The sequence below is a fragment of the Chiloscyllium plagiosum genome, chromosome 10 (assembly GCF_004010195.1).
Source record: "Chiloscyllium plagiosum isolate BGI_BamShark_2017 chromosome 10, ASM401019v2, whole genome shotgun sequence".
Classification (NCBI taxonomy): Eukaryota; Metazoa; Chordata; class Chondrichthyes; order Orectolobiformes; family Hemiscylliidae; genus Chiloscyllium; species Chiloscyllium plagiosum.
Genome location: NC_057719.1, coordinates 66,052,900 through 66,069,541, shown reverse-complemented (window position 1 = coordinate 66,069,541; position 16,642 = coordinate 66,052,900). Strand labels below are relative to the sequence as shown.

The window sequence follows — 16,642 nt, the reverse complement described above, 5'->3', positions numbered from 1 at the left end:
CCCTCTATTCACCTTCATTGGAGCATGTTCCATATTCTAACAATTCTGACTGGAGATGATTCTGCTGAATTTTCCATAGATCCTTTAGTCATTATCTTAGATTTATCAGCACCCATTTAGAATTCCCTCATAAAAATCTTCCCTACATCTATTCTTTCAAAATTCTTAATTGTTAGGTGACCCTCAACCTTCTCCTGTCCTGAGAAAAGACCTCCATCCATGTATATCATCTCGGTTCTTAATAGAGATTTTTCATTTATATAAATTATCTTGATCAGTTTCAGTCAATTTCTTTACTGTACCATTATCTTTTTGTTTTACTTTTCAAACAGAGAAGATATGGAATTGTTAAATGTGTACCTATTCTTTGTCTCAGTTCATGGATTTTCACTTGAAAGGCTTTATCAGTAAATCAGCTTAAAGTGCAGCAAGAGAGGGAAGAGGTGACTATGAGTCAGAATAAGTATGGCAGGCAGGTCATCAGGAAAGCTCCAGAATGCATCTCCCTCAAGAACAGATGTTGAAAGCATTTTCTTTGGGAATGTAGCTGGAGCCCAACTGCACAAGGGAAGAACAATAGTGATGGGAGATGCAGCAGTCAGAGTCATTGACAGCCATTTCTGCAGCCGCAGACATAACTGCAGGATGGTGTGTCACCTCCTTTAGGCCACGGTCAAGGATGTCACTATACAGTTTCAGGACATTCTGAAGAGCAAGTTAAGGCACAAGGGAGCATGGCAAGGCTGGATGCCATTAAATTTAATGCAGAGAGTCTTGAGTGTAAGGCAAATAAGTTGAGGGTGTTGATTAAAGGAGAGTCATAGAGATGTATGGCATGGAAACAGACCTTTTGGTCCAATTCCTTGATGCCGACTAGATATCTTAAATTAGTCTAGTCCCATTTGCCAGCACTCGGTCCATATCTCTCTGAACTCTTCCTATTTATATACCCATCCAAATGCCTTTTAAAAGTTGTAACTGTCCCAGCCTCCACACCTCCTCTGGCAGCTCATTCCATATACACATAACCCTCTGTGTGAAAAAGTTGGTTGAGAGAGGAACAGGACTAGCAGCTCAATATTTCAGGGTGTAGAATCTTTAGGTGAGATGGAATGAAATAGGAAAAGTGGTGTTGCAGTATTGATCAAGGTGTCAGTTACTGCAGTGAGGAGCGATGATTACTTAAAAGGCTCCTCAAATAAGGCCATATGGGTACAACTTAAAAACAAAGGCAACAATTACTTTGTTAAGGATAAGATAAAAAAGGTAGGAATGTAGGCAAATCTCAGAGAAGTGTGAAAATAAGGTAATAAATCTGGGGATTTCAATTTCCCCAATAATGACTGGAATAGACAAGGTGTAACAGGCTTAGGGGGGGAAGAATGCTTAAACATGTCCAAGACATACCCAGTACATAGAAAGTCCAACAAGAGATTGGGCAGTGCTTTCCTTAATTTTAGAAAATGAAGTCAGATAAATGGTAGATATGTGAGAGTAACAGTATTTTGGGGATAGTGATCACAATTCCATACAATGAAGGTAATTATTGGTGCGGACAATGATGGGCCAGGAATAAAGGTTCTGAATTGAATAAGACCAATTTTAAGAAGGTATGGGAGGGTCTGGCCACAGTGAACTGGGAGCAGCTACTTACAGGAAAATCTATATCAGAGCAGTGGGTGACATTCAAAAGAGTAATGGTGAGACTGCAAGGCTGTAAAGGTGAAAGGTGGGACCGACAAATCTGGAAAACCCTGGATATTGAGGAATTTGCAAGATTGATTAAAGAAAAGAAAGGAAGCTTATGGTGGATACCAAAGGCTGAAAATAGCAGGTGCCATCGAGCAGTACAAAAAGTGCAGGGGTTGCTTAAAAATAAAGCTAGGCAAAAGAAGAGGGAACATGATTACTGCTGGTGGGTAACATTAAGGAAAATCCAAAGGCATTTTATAAATACATTGGGAGCAAAAAACGTAAGGAAAGAGTAGGGCCCTTTAAAGACGTAAGTGGTAATCTGTCTCAACTGGGAAACATAGCTGACGTTTTAAATTAGTACTTTGCATTTGTATTAATTATAGAAAAAAAAATGTAGGCAAGCAAATCAGGGAGGGGGGATTGTTAGTGTACTTGAATGAATTAACATTGAAAGAGAAAATGTATTAGTGGTTTCAACAGGCTTGAAAGTGGATAACTCCCCAGGTCCAGTTACAATATCCCAGGTTGTAACAGGGAGCAAGGGAGGAGATTTCAGAGGTTTGATGTTAATTTTCAAATCCGTTCTGAATCGGATGACAGCTAATGTAGTCAGGATCAACCAGGAGGGAAGCTATTGAAAAGTAATATTTGGAGGGACAGAATTAATCTCCACTTGGAAAGGCAAGGATTTATCAAAGATAGTCAGCATAGCTTTGTCAGAGGGAGATCATGTCTAACAAATTGTAATTTTTTGAGCAAGTGATTGAATATGTCGATTAGGGTTATGTTGCATGTAGATTACATGGGATTCAATAAGGCTTTTGACAAGGTCTGCAAGACAAATAGGGTAAGAAGCTAAGAACATACACAATTCAGGGCAACTTGGCAAGTTGGATCCAAAATTGGTTTTGTGGCAGGAAGCAGAGGGTGATGGTTGAAGGGTGTTTTTGTGACTGGAAACCCATGTCTAATGGTGTATTACAGAATAGATCATTGTGACAAATAATTTAGGAGGGACGATAAATAAATTTGCAGGTGACACTAAAATTAGTGTTGCAGTAAATCATGAGGAGGAAAGCCTTAGACTATAGAATGATATAGATGGGCTGGTCAGATGGGCTAAATAGTGGCAAATGTAACTTAAACCTGAAGATTGTGAGATGATGCATTTTGTGAGGTCTAACACAGCAAGAGAGTACACAATGAATGATAGAACCCAAGGAAGCACTGAGGATCAGAGGGATCTGGGTGTGCATGCCTATAGATCCTTGAAGGCAGCAGGACAGATAGATGAGGAGTTAAGACAGCATATAATATCATGGCCTTTGTTAGCCAAGGTATTAAATAACAAGAGCAAGGAACTTATGATGGAGCTGAATATAATATTTGTTAGATCAGAGCTGGAATAGTATGTGCTGTTCTGGTCACAACTCTATGGGAAGGTTATGATAGTGCTGGAGAGAATGCAGATAAGATTCACCAGGATGTTACACTGGGCTGGAGTGATTCAGCGATGGAGTTGTTTTCCTTGGAGCAGAGAAGGCTGAGGGTGAAACTGATTGAGCTGTACAAAATTCTGAAGAGCAAAGTCAGGGTAGACAGGGAGAAACCTTTCCTCTTTGAGGAAGGGTCAGTAACCGGGGGCACAGTTTCAAAATGAGGAGCAGGAAGTTTAGCGAAGATTTGAGGGAAAGCCAGAGGGTGGTAAGTATTTGGCACTCGCTACCTAAAGCAGGCATAGAGGTGGGAAACCAAGACGTTTAAAGACTATTTATTTAAACACTTGAAACACCACAGAGTACAAGGCTACATGCCAAGTACTAGAAAATGAGAGCAGAATGTTTGATGACTGGCTTGGACGTGATGGACCAAAGGGCCTATTTCTGTGCTGTAAAAAAATTCTTACTCTAAGTCTCAAACATGTTATCTTTACTCCAGTTCTATCTCCATTCACCATTTCCTTGTAAACCAAATTGTTGTGTTCATGCTACAATATCCCCAGCAGCTGTAAAAGAGACATTTTGCTGTCTTTTTTGCTGCAAAGATTGTCCTTGCATTAGGAAAGTGGCTGCTCATGAACTTGAGATAAGAACCACTGTGGCAGAAATGTCATTGGGATTAACCGAATTGGGATGTTTCTGCCCAAATTATACCTCCACGCAAGTTACTACCTTTCTTTACAAAACCAGACTTAATGTGAAAGCTGCCAATCAAACTCTATACTCTTGAGTTAATGTTTGTAATGAGTGTAATTTGTCTAATGTGCCAATTATATATTTTCCTTTAATTTATAAAATGGCATTCAAACAGTTGTATTCATATGTCAGGTCCATGCCAGCATTTCACTCACCATGAACCAAGTCTAATTCTGGATGCCTGTTTGCTCCCGCTAATGGTTAACATTCCTCACTTTCAAGCAACTATCTCATTCATGATAACTACCTTCTGTGTAAAAAAAATGTTTTTCTAATTTCTCATTTTTTAACAATTGTCTTTAATCTACTGTCTTACCTATTACTGGGAAAAAAAAATTTACTGTATCACCATTCATCCACCATAAGTCTTCATAATCTTGATGAGCCATATCAAATCATTGTTGAAACCTCTCTGGTCCAATGATGGCTTCTCAAGGCAGCTTCTCCTATCCCTGATGCTACCTCATTTCTGTTGCTTTACAATGTTCCTGTGCAGAGTTTAGAGTTCAAGTTATAAACATTTTGTCATGATATTGTGAACTGTGATCTGCCTGTCTTGTGTTCAGCTGTAATTACTGTAGCTGCAAGAACACCTGTGCATTCTTTTAATTATTTTCCCTTCATTTCTCATTAAGATGGCTTTACTATTTCTTTTTCTGTTTTGTGTCATAGACAGCGGCCTGTACTTGGGGAATGTCTTGCTACACTTGCAGCAGCCATGCCAGTAGCTTTTCTGGAACCTTCCATCAACATACACAATGCACAGTCGGTTTTCAATACAAAAACACCTCGAGAACGAATCAGTATGTATTGATAAAAGCAAATTACTGCCGATGCTGGAGTCTGAAACCAAAAGAGAAAATGCTGGAAAATCTCAGCAGGTCTGGCAGCATCTGTAAGGAGAGAAAAGGGCTTTGCTTTGACAAAGGGTCAGTTAGACTCGAAACGTCAGCTCTTTTCTCTCCTTACAGATGCTGCCAGACCTGCTGAGATTTTCCAGCATTTTCTCCTTTGATTTCAGTATGTTTTGATGTCTTGAAGAAAAGACATTTTGCTGTCAATTACACACTTAAAGAAAATAATTATTAAATTTTGTACAGCATTTAGTTATTAATTTGCCTGTGCTGGAGAAAAGCTGCAGAAAGCTGCAACACAAAGAATTTGGGTATGCTTGAGCATGAAACCCAGAAAGCTAGCACACAGGTACAGCAGGTAATCTGGAAGGCTAATGGAATATTGGCCTTTATTTCAACAGGGGAAGGAGTATAAGTGTAGGGAAATCTTGCTGCAAACTGTACAAGTTGCTAGTGAGACCACATCTGGAGTACTGTGAACAGTTTTTGTCCCCTTATTGAGGGAAAGATATCATTTCATTGGAGGCGGTTCAGAAAAGGTTCACTAGGATGATCTCTGGTATGGAGGGATTGCCTTATGAGTAACAGCTAAACATGTTGGTACTCTACTCACTGGAGTTTAGAAGCATGAGAGGTGATCTTGTTGAAATGTACAGGATTCCTAAGGGGCTTGACAGGGTAAATGCTGAGAGGATGTTTCCCCTCCTGGGAGAATCTAGGATCAGAGGGCATCGTCTCAGAATAAAGAGGTGCCAATTTAAGACTGAGATGAAGAGGGATTTCTTTACTGAGGGTTATGAGTCTTTGGAACTCTTTGCCACAGAGACCTGTGGGGGCAAAGCACTTGTGTATATTTAAGGCTGAGGTAGATTTTTGATCAGGAGGAGAATCAAGGATTACAGGAAAAATACCGGAAAGTTGAAATGAGAAATGTCAGATCAGCCATGAAACCATTGAATGGCAGGGGCAGGCTTGAGAAGTCAAATGGCCTGCTCTATTCCGACTTCTTATGCTCATTTTTAAATTCATAAAGTATTCAATCATATGGAAATCCAAAGAAAATTATTTTTAATCAACCTGTTTGGACATGCTATGACACAGCTCCAAGGTAGGTGGAATTGTATCCAGTCTTCTGACCACTTCAACTTCATTGGCCAGAAAATGAACTTGGACCACGATTGGCAGTTAGAAAGAGAGCTTTTTTATAGTCGATCTGCTTGGATAGGTTTTGACACACTTCCTCAGCAGAGGTCAGAACACGTTGGGCCAGTGGTAGGGATGGGCACGATATGACTCTCTTTCCGAAAGACTATTATGTTAGCCAGGAAAGGTACCCAAGCCACAAGTGACAGTATAAGTTTACAGAATGCTGTGCATTATTAAATGTCAAACATTTGCATTGTAACATGTTTGTTCCTCTCAGCTGATGAGAAGGTCCTTGGGTGGATTTTCTGCTCTTGCTGATGGTGAGCTTGGTGGTGAGAAGGCCATTTAATAGTGTTCCTTTAAGTTCTGGGCCAGAATGCCTCATTAGCATGTCGTTCCCAAAGAAAAGCAATGCCAATCTTACGCCACCTCTCTGTCGGCCAAACGAGAAAAATTCCTCAATGAGAATCCCACTCACGGTTCCCACAAAACTATGGGTGGGAAGTTTTTCTCTCATCCTGCCTGACATTGCTGGATTGTTGCCAACTAACATTTTCTTATGTTTTATGAAAAATAGGAGGAGAGGCATAGAGGCAAAGTTATTTCTTCAGCATAAATTGGAAAATGTGACATATCAAAAATTTTGTACATGACTTGCACTGTTGCATGAGATTAGTTAGATTGCAAGCACAATGACACGGAAATTGTTGGATCTTTGGCAGGAATCCTCATATCACAGTATGAAAATATGAAACCATTCATTTTTTTACAGTCTGGAGAGTTCTTTACATTAATCATATTTTAGTTAAGTTGAGTCATCATAACTTTTGGTCATAATTATAATTGTTCCTTTATTGGCATATCCTGACCTAGTATGTGTTTAGTTCATAGAACATAGAACATTGAACAATACAGCATAGAACAGGCCCTTCGGCCCACGATGTTGTGCCAAACATTTGTCCTGGCTTAAGCACCTATCCATGTACCTATCCAATTGTCACTTAAAGGTCACCAATGATTCTGACTCTGCCACTCCCACAGGCAGAGTCAGAATCCCATGCTCCCACCACTCTCTGGGTAAAGAACCTACCCCTGACATCCCCCCTATACCTTCCACCCTTCACCTTAAATTTATGTCCCCTTGTAACACTCTGTTGTACCCGGAGAAAAAGTCTCTGACTGTCTACTCTATCTATTCCCCATATCATCTTATAAACCTGGCCTGGTTTCCATACTGAATGCTTGACATATATCAGTTTATTCAAACCTTTGCTAGTCTTATCCCTCAATAAGCCCCACTTATCTAACACACTTTCCCTTCCTGATCTTATGTGACTTTGGGATGTCCCACTGCCTCAAATAAAAAATCTCCCATTCATTCTTCATTAAATTTCTTCAGTCCTTTATTTCTCCTAACTCTACAGCTTCCTAAGACTTGAAACCCATTTGAAGCTTTCTGCTCAAACTTTGATCACTTGTGCATCGCTCTCCATCTATTGGAATTCCTTCCTGAAACTCCATCACCTGGCAAACTCTGGATGTATTCCTGAAAGTGCTCAGAACATGAGTTCCTATCTCCAACTGCCCCATTCAGTCATCTAGCCTTTTTACCCCTAATTCCAAAGTTCTCCTCAAAATCCAACAAAATTCCATCAATAATTTCTCTGCTAGTTGCTCTAAGCATTATTGAGATTCCAGGAAAATTCACTTCTGTTTTCTTCAATGAGAAATTTCCTCAAAAATGCCTCTTTGGCAAAGCTTTTGCTGGTCTCACTTAATAGCTCAACCTTGGTTAAGGTTTCATTTTTAAAATGCTTCAATAAAGGGCCATATAAATGCAAATTATTGCTGTTGAATAATTTTTATTTAGATAAGTTTCTTTTCTTTACAAATCTGAAAGGCAGTTATAATGTGAAGTGCAAGGATAACACTTTGTTGTCTTTCTAGTTCTAGGTTTGCCAGATACAGTAGAGGAAGTATGCCCAGAGATGCCTCAACTAGATGTGCTAATAAAAGATATCACTGACATGGCAGAATCTGGAGCCAGATACACTGAGATACCTCATATTATTGAAGTTATTTTGCCCATGTTATGTAATTATCTGTCATACTGGTGGGAAAGAGGTCCAGAGAATAAACCTACTGGCAACTGCTGTACTGTAGTCACTTCTGAACATCTGAGTGTGATCTTGGGCAACATCCTGAAAATTTTGAACAATAATCTCGGCATTGATGATGCTTCCTGGATGAAGAGACTTGCAGGTAAGAATATAATATAGTTTGAAGCCTCTTTTGATATATTAATTTTCCTGTGTGCTTTTTACAGTTCTCTATGCACTTTTTCTATGGAACTTTCTGCTCTAAATTCAATTAAATAGTAGATCCACTTTATTTTGATTAAATACATGCATACATGTACCTAATATTTGATGGATATTAAACATTAAGTAGTTCATATCAAACATCACTTAATAGTAGAAGACTACAGATATACTTCCACTTTCACATTGAAAGTAAATCTTAACTGCCTTGTTCTGGCTTTTGAACACTCCGGAAAGAAAGAAAGCCTTTAACTGAATTTTTCAAAATCTCAGCACACTCCACTACAATTTCTAGCCAATAGATCAGGAACATAGAAACATGGAGTAGATCATTTATCCCCTTGAACCTGTTCTATCATTCAGTTGGATCATGGTCAATCTGTACCTCAACTCCGTTTAACAATCACTATTCTACATCTCTTAATAACCTTGCCTAAGAACAATCTGTTTTCTCTCCATCTTGCAATGTTAACTAACAATAGTTTTGACTGAAAGAATTCCAAACTTCCATGACCCCTTTTGTGAAGAGAGGCATTCTGATATCACTCCTGAATAGATTAACTTTAATTTTACGATTCTGCTCCCTTGTGGCAAAAGGCAGGACCATAAAGGTAAGTTAACTATACATTTTTTCCCTGAATATTTTGTAGTGGGCATTAAGTAAGTGGAAGATTATTCACTACATGTGGCCCAACCACATAATGAGGAGCATGCCCAAATACCACGATGAAAGTGCCCTAATCTATATTGCAAACTGTAGATTCCCAAAGCTTCATTGTACTGAGCCAGGTTAGGCACATCGAGTGAGAAGAGGGTTTAATGCGTCTAATTGTATGTGGAGTCAGCTTCCAACATACACCCATCATTATATCACTGACCCCAAGTTAATGTATTACGTTAACTAACTGTGTCAATGTTTTGTATTTTCCAGTGTATGCTCAGCCAATCATAAGCAAAGCTAAACCTGAATTACTGAAAAACCAATTCCTACCAACCCTGGAGAAACTAAAGAAGAAAGTATTAAAGGTTGTCATGGAGGAAGAACAGATGAAAGCAGAAGTCAAGTCAGATACCCAGGAAGCTGAGCTACTAATTCTGGATGAGTTTGCCGTTCTCTGTCGTGATCTCTATTCTTTTTATCCTATTTTAATTCGCTACGTGGATTACAACAGGCAAGATTACTAATGTGATTCTTATGCAACATGTTCCTGCAAAAAAGGTTTACTTTTCTAGGAATGTTGTATTGGCTTGCTTCAGTTTTGCTTGCAGCTGAAGTACACGTCCTGCACGCTGTTCCTTGGTTCCCACCTAGCCCAAGGATAGGCATTGGAATTAAGCTCTGCCCATTGTTAATTCTACAGTATGTGCTGTTTTGGAACACAGACTCACACAGCTAGGCTTGGGCCTGCTTCTGGTCAATAGTGCTGGCGTGCAGCTTCCAGCACCACTGGTGTAATGTGCATATAAGCAACATTTGCACAGTGGCTCAGTGGTTATATATGGATAACTTTTTACACAGATTAGTAGATTCATGGAACATGCTGCCAGGGGAGGTGGTAGAAGTTGGTACATTGGCAAGGTTTAAGAGGCATTTAGGCAGACACATGAACAGGTAGGGAAAAGGGGGATATGATCATGTGCAGGCAGATGGGATTGGTTTAGAGTGGCATCATGGTCAGCAGAGACATGGTGCACCAAGGGTCTGTTCCTGTGCTGTACTGTTCTATGTTTCATTCATAAAACATAGCATTCCTGAAATGGTCACACCTTCCTCCCTTTCTTCCTTGCCACTTGTCCTTCAAAATGCAGTCCCCTACCTCCATTGCTAGGATCACTCCCTGCCCTATAACCTCAACAGTTATTTTTCTGGGGCAGTCATGATCTTCATGATCCTTCCTGCAGTCTCACTACTGAACTCTGGCCTGGTGGAGAGTGATGATTGTCAGGCACCTTCTGAGGGTGGGTCTTCCTCCCACTGAGGGGCAGAATTCCCACTCTCAACTAGTCTGATCCACCCTAACATGATATGGTAATGGTGTGGACTTACTCCAGCCAGGATGACTTTTGGCCACTTCTGAGATGGAGAGCACTTCACCAAACTCTGTGTAAATGATATGGTTAAAGCACAATTGATTTTCTCATAGCAAATTTTCTTTTTTCAAAATAATTTTGAAGCTGTTTTTTGCATCAAGATGAAAACAATATGTTTCAGCTACAATATATGTTTTTTTTCCAGGGCAAGATGGCTGAAAGAACCAGATGTAGATGCTGATGAACTCTTCCACATGGTGGCTGAGATTTTCATCATTTGGTGCAAATCACATGTAAGGAACTAATTAACAACCTCATCTGCAAACTGACTTAAGTACATATGTGTATTAAGATAAAATAATCATTCACCATAGGGAAAAATGATCAAGTTTTGGAGCATTGAACAAACTTGAGGTGTATTAATTTGACCTTTGTTGTGATCAATTGGTGTGTCCTAATTCTTGTAATCCGTGTTCACTCCATTTCTGAGGTTTATTAAATTGCCCTCATATACTTAGCACCAATGTCAACACCAGAAATTGGTCCCTTGATATTCTAAATCATATGATCTTGAGTTCTTATGGATGTCATTGTCCAGAAATGTTAGTTCTGTCTTTCACGCTGCAGATCTTGTCTGACCTGCTGAGTATCGCCGCCACTTTGAATTTCTATTTCAGGTTTACAGTACATGAGCTATTGTGTTTTTGTCTTTTATTGTGTGTGTTCCACAGAGTATGTTGGGAATGTCAGTTTGCCAAAGTGCATTGTAGCTATGTATTCTTTAAAGAGGAGGCTGAACAGATTCAGATATTTTAGGCATATTCATTGATAACCTGCCCTGTACACAAGAACTGTTGTGAGCAAGTAGTTGGCTTTGACGGCTGGGGACAGCTAGCCCAGAGGACAGCTTAAGAAGCAGTTGTTCAATAAGGTTATTTGACAGCACACAGTTAACATTGTGAGATTATCAACGCAGAAATGTTCACAGCTAGCAGAGTGAAGTTGCATAATGATTTTATGATTCTAGCTAATGGCACGAATGGATGTGAAAATGAAATCTGGCTTGAGAGATGTTTTTGTGTGTAGTTAATTAATATGGTGGTTTATACTGAGACATAGTCACATGAGACTTTCACAACGGAATACAAACTCATTTTACAAAAGAAGAAATTTAAAAATATAGGAGACAGTTGTGATGAGCACACAGCAAAGCAAAGACTCAACCTGGTTCCTGGTGGTATCCATTACAGAGACTTGAGTACAAAGAAAATGCACCCCTACCTCAACTCTTAAGTTTCTTCTAAACTGACTACTCATTGTTGCTTTGCCATGGACTACTTAGCCAATTGATGATTCGTTTCTAAATCTGCTGACATGAACTTTTACCAAATCAAGGAGCATTATATTTCTCAGTTCTAATAACCTGGAGATAACCAGTTGAGCTCTTCTGCTGACTTGTTCTTTGAACTGCCTTATACTCCTTATAGGAGAGAAACTAAACTTACTTTTCAAAGCAATCAGAAATTGCCGGAAAAACTCAGCAGGGAAGGCAGCATCTATGGAGAGAAAGCAGAGTTAATGTTTTGGGTCCAGTGACCCTTCTTCAGAACTCTTAACTACTTCTAAACTCAGCCTTGGTGTCTTCTGCTGAATCCTTGACTGTTCTGAGCCAAAAACAAAGGTAATTAACTTACATGTTTAGTCTACCTGTCATAAACCAAATAGTGTAACACTCTTCTATTAGCACCACGTGGGTCTGCAGTTACTTGCTTTATGATGAATGTTGGATTTATTCACTGTCTCAGAAAAAGTCACTGACCTTGTATTTCTTTAAAAGAGGAAAGCTCTTCACTGAAGTAACCAACATTTACCTATTTTGAAATCCAAATTCCAAAAATGTTATTAATATAAACAAGTTATGTGTCCTCATGTTGCTTGTACATAACTTTATTGATTGCCTTTAATTTCTCTCAATCTAAATGACTGTTTTACAGAATTTCAAGCGAGAGGAACAAAACTTTGTGGTTCAAAATGAAATCAACAACATGGCTTTCCTGATTGCAGATAATAAGAGCAAAATGTCCAAGGTAAATATCAATAAATTATCCTTAAATTGCATGACGTATCTACTGGATTAAATGCTGTAATGGGATATTTCTGAGATAAAGTTTGAACAATGCTGTGATATAATTGCTGAATGTTTTTTAAGAAACTATGCAATATTTATTAATGCATCGCTGAAGTGATGGAGTTGAATTCCACAATCTAAAAATTCTCTCATAGCAGACCCTGTATTATGGCCTGTTGCCATAATATTATGATGCTATTGCCATGATTTATTACATCAAAATTTGAAGTTATGCGTTCTCTCTCATAGCATCAGGTAAATCAATGTCAAGACTTAGTAAAGTTGATACAATTATGACACAATAAAGACAATCAAAAATGAACATCATGTTTATTGAACTGCCAAGTCCAGGCAATTTAATCATTGTCCCAATTCAAGTTGGATGGAATGAAGAAAGGTGACATCTTAAGTAATGAGCGAAAACCCAGATGTTGGGGTGACCAGGAATCTGTCTCTGATGTGACCCAGAGTTTCATTGGATCATGAAGACACTGCAGTTGAGCATTACCCTCAAGCAAAGAAAAGGGGAAAAATGTCAGTCAGGGTTTCTAATTGTTAATCAGTGTTTTTTTTTGTAAAGTGCATTTGAGAACACAAGGCAAGTAAAACATTAGATTTCCGGTACTTTTCATGTTTCAATGGCTATCAGATTTATGGCACATGGGGAAAATAGCCTCTTAGCTTTTGAACAGGTTCAGCTACTGGAACCTTAGCAGGAATTAATGTTATTTACGTTGGTGTGCAAAATAAGATCTTTAGCTGAAAGTTCATAACTTAATCTCAAAATAATGTTTGGAAATGAAGAAAGGAGATGTTTCCCGTATTCAGTGATGGGCAATGTACTTCCCTGAAATTCTGCTGGATGACCAAGGTAGTTTGCTCCTATCATAGTTAATATGAAAATATTGAATTGTATTAATACAAAATAAGATGCGTAATAACCAAACAGAAGTTTCCAATGAGATTTTCATCAGGATCTATGATTGGTAATTTAAAAGTTGATAAATATTGAAAGCCTTAAGCTGATTTTATGTTGCACCAGTAGCAGGTACTAATGAAAATAAATTTCCCTATACCTTTGCATCCAAGATCAAATCTATACAGGGAAACTAATTAAACATGCTCGATCCAGTTCCTCATAGGTCAAGCTTTACTGTACCAATTGCCACTTTTGAATCAATTTTGGAAAATCTTACTAAGAAAGGCTCTTATGAAGTCTGGCTTAACGATTGAGAAAATTAACACCCACTCAGACAATCACATTTCCGATTTTGGGGTAAAATAATGTTATTATTGGGACTATTTTTCTGCTGACAACTGTTCTGTAGCTGACTTAGTCATGGTAATTGTGCAAGAAACAGCTTCATTTCCAAATGCTATCACCTCACCTCTTGGAGACAGAAAAGTTATAGAATTCTGGAATCCCTCCAGGCCTTTCAGCCCATTGATTCTGCACGACCCTCCAAAGAGCATGCCACCCAGGGCCAGTCACTCATGCTATCCTTGTAACCCCACATTTACCATGGCCAATTGAGTTAGCCTGCACATATTTGGATTGTGGGAGGAAACTGGAGCACTCAGCAGAAACCCACACAGACACAGGGAAAATGTGCCAATGCCACACAGATAGTCACTCAAGGCTGGAATCAAACCTGGGACCCTGGTGCAATGATGCAGCAGTGCTAACTACTGAGCTACTCCCCCGCCCACCAGAGTAGAAATTATACTGTGAACCAACCATTAATGTTTTGCATTAATTTACAGCAGTAATAAAATCAATCGATGCACAATTAACTGCTAAGTTGACATTCTTAATCTTTTCTTTTGCTTTTAACACAGATCAGTCATAAAGTTAAAATGTGTGAAATATATTTTTGTTAACTGTTTTAATTACTTTATATTTTATGTTAACTTATTACTAACATTCTTGTATTTATTTTTTCCCCCTGCATTTTTCCTCTTCAAAGCAGTGTAAACAAGTTGGCCTAAAGGTCAGACTGCATGATTGTGTCATCATGCAAATAGCTCCACAGCTGGCTTGGCAACTTCAGTTGTGTTTTTTAAAAAAATGATCACATTCATTTATACAATGAGCATAGTGCAATATTCGGGGAGCATATGCACGTCTCTGAATGCTGCACTATGCTCATTGTATAAAACCTCTGCAGAAGGCTAACTGCTTGTCATAAATTGTACAACTGCCAAGAAGAATGTGCCATACACGACCATATAGCTTTCAATGCAAAGCTTCAATGCAAATTATAGCTAAACTAATAGAATAAGTAACGAGGCAGTGAATTCAATCAAATGGTTGGTTTATTAATGCGACTAGAAACATGAGGTTGAATTGCTGCCTGGAACTCGCTGGTTTATTTATTACAGTTTATTAACAGTTCCACGGAAAATGTAAGAGTAATACTTCTACTAAAGTAAGAGTGGAGGCATCTAATATCACCTGACTGGTTTTGTAGGTGATATTAGTTACTCATTTATGTCAGAAAGGATATTGTACATTGCATGTTGTGCAGTAAACATTGTAAAACTGGAGAACACCATGAGGAAAATAAATGTTGTCTTCATTTCTGTTTTTCGAAGCTATAAGCAAAGATTCAAGAACTGGAGGGGCCAAGAGGAGAGTACGCTGGGGTTTCCAAGGACATGGTTTAATAGCCTGAGCTCTCTTTGACAAATATTAGAGATCTGACATTTTCAGATGATACAAAACTCAGAAATTCTGGAACAATGGAAGGAGTTGCAGCACCAAGAAAGCCCATTCAGTTCATAGTGCCATGTGGCAACTCTCAGCAAGAGCAATTCACCTGGTGCCAGTCTCCTGCTTTGCCCCTGCAGCCTTGTGTGTGAGCTATGAGGGTGATGTCAAGAAAGTTAAAAAGGTCATAGAATTGACAAAATGAATAGGAGACATTTAACGCAGAGAATTGTGAAGTGTTTTAGTTTGTCAGAAGGAATGAGAAGTGGAAATGTAAACCAAATGATACGGTTTTGATGGAGTAAATAAAGAAAACCTGCTTTCATTGCTAACCATAAGACAGAAATTAAAGGCAATTTGCATAAAACACGAGATTTTTCTACGTGCAGCATTTATGGTGAGCTGGAATACACTATCTGCCTGTGTGCTGGATGCAAACTGAACAGAAACTTTCAAAAGGAAATTGGATTAAAAAAAACTGTCAAGGCTAGGGGAAGAGAGGAGGAGAGTTAACTATTTGGCTGACTCTACAGGAGTCTGTTCAGGAACGTTGGACCGAATGGCCTTTTCCTAAGCTGTTTCACTCCATGATGCATTATACAATGCTGTGGCTTTTTCCAAAATGCAGCCTACTATATCAAAATTAACTGTGTTCAGGCAGCCTGGTGATGATATATATTTTTATTTTGTTGATAAATTCAACACCTCGCCTCGATCCTAAAGGTGCTATTGGTGCTCATAGCTGCAGCAGCACTGGCATAAAACATGAGCATACAGCTGCTAGAGCCTGAGATATACTGAGAGTCAATATATTAAGAAAAAAGCTAGTATGCAGCTAACCTACCACAATCACAGCTTTTCAATCCATTCCATTTGTATTAACATATATGTGTTACTTGCGCTGGTGTGTAACATTTATACATGTCTGGAGCTATCAGTTCTATGGATCATATTTATGATGCCTTGATGTATATGTGACAATAATATAAATGAGATTCTATCCTTGTATTTCATTGTAGCTGGATGAAAGTTAGCTGGAAAAAAGCTTAGCCTAATTTGTTTTTAATGGAAGCCACTGCGTGATTTACTTAACTCATACGAAAGACATGTATAATTATTCTGCAATGATCCTAGTAACGTTACTGACCGATGTGCAGTCTGTGCAATTTCTCAAATGCTAAATTTCTTCCAATGGCTCAATCCATGATGTTATGAAACTCATCCTTATAGTCCCAGAAATTCCAGATTCGATCCATGGCATGTACTGATTTAGCTAACATTTGGAACAATACATTTAGTGTCTGGTTAGGGAGTTGATGAAACCAGACGATCATGGTCATAGTCTCAGTGACCTCTGGTGTAAGACTCGGGTGTGTGGATATCCAGTAAGTATTAGCTCAATGTTAAAGTCCCTTTAGCCAAACATTTTGCAAGCTTTCATTGCCTGAATATACTTGGGGAAATGGCTACTCTTTGACTACTCATTACTCAAAAGCAATTCCTGCCTTTAGATCTATGTGTCAGCTTGACGCACCATAAGGAACAGAAAGGGAATGTTTGCA

At 38.8% G+C, this 16,642-nt stretch overlaps 1 protein-coding gene across 10 annotated transcripts in view; it reads left to right on the top strand.

Moving 5' to 3' along the window:
- ryr3 (ryanodine receptor 3) overlaps nt 1-16,642 on the top strand; it is a 347,517-nt gene that overhangs the window by 252,073 nt on the left and 78,802 nt on the right. For 5 of the 10 annotated variants that reach the window (XM_043697973.1, XM_043697976.1, XM_043697972.1 and 2 more), the window contains exons 65-70: nt 4,563-4,693; nt 7,838-8,152; nt 9,143-9,383; nt 10,448-10,535; nt 12,237-12,329; nt 14,338-14,361. In XM_043697973.1, the coding sequence (XP_043553908.1) occupies nt 4,563-4,693; nt 7,838-8,152; nt 9,143-9,383; nt 10,448-10,535; nt 12,237-12,329; nt 14,338-14,361 (892 nt within the window). The remainder of the gene's footprint in view (nt 1-4,562; nt 4,694-7,837; nt 8,153-9,142; nt 9,384-10,447; nt 10,536-12,236; nt 12,330-14,337; nt 14,362-16,642) is intronic. The other 5 variants (XM_043697981.1, XM_043697979.1, XM_043697978.1 and 2 more) reach the window with 1 other exon arrangement.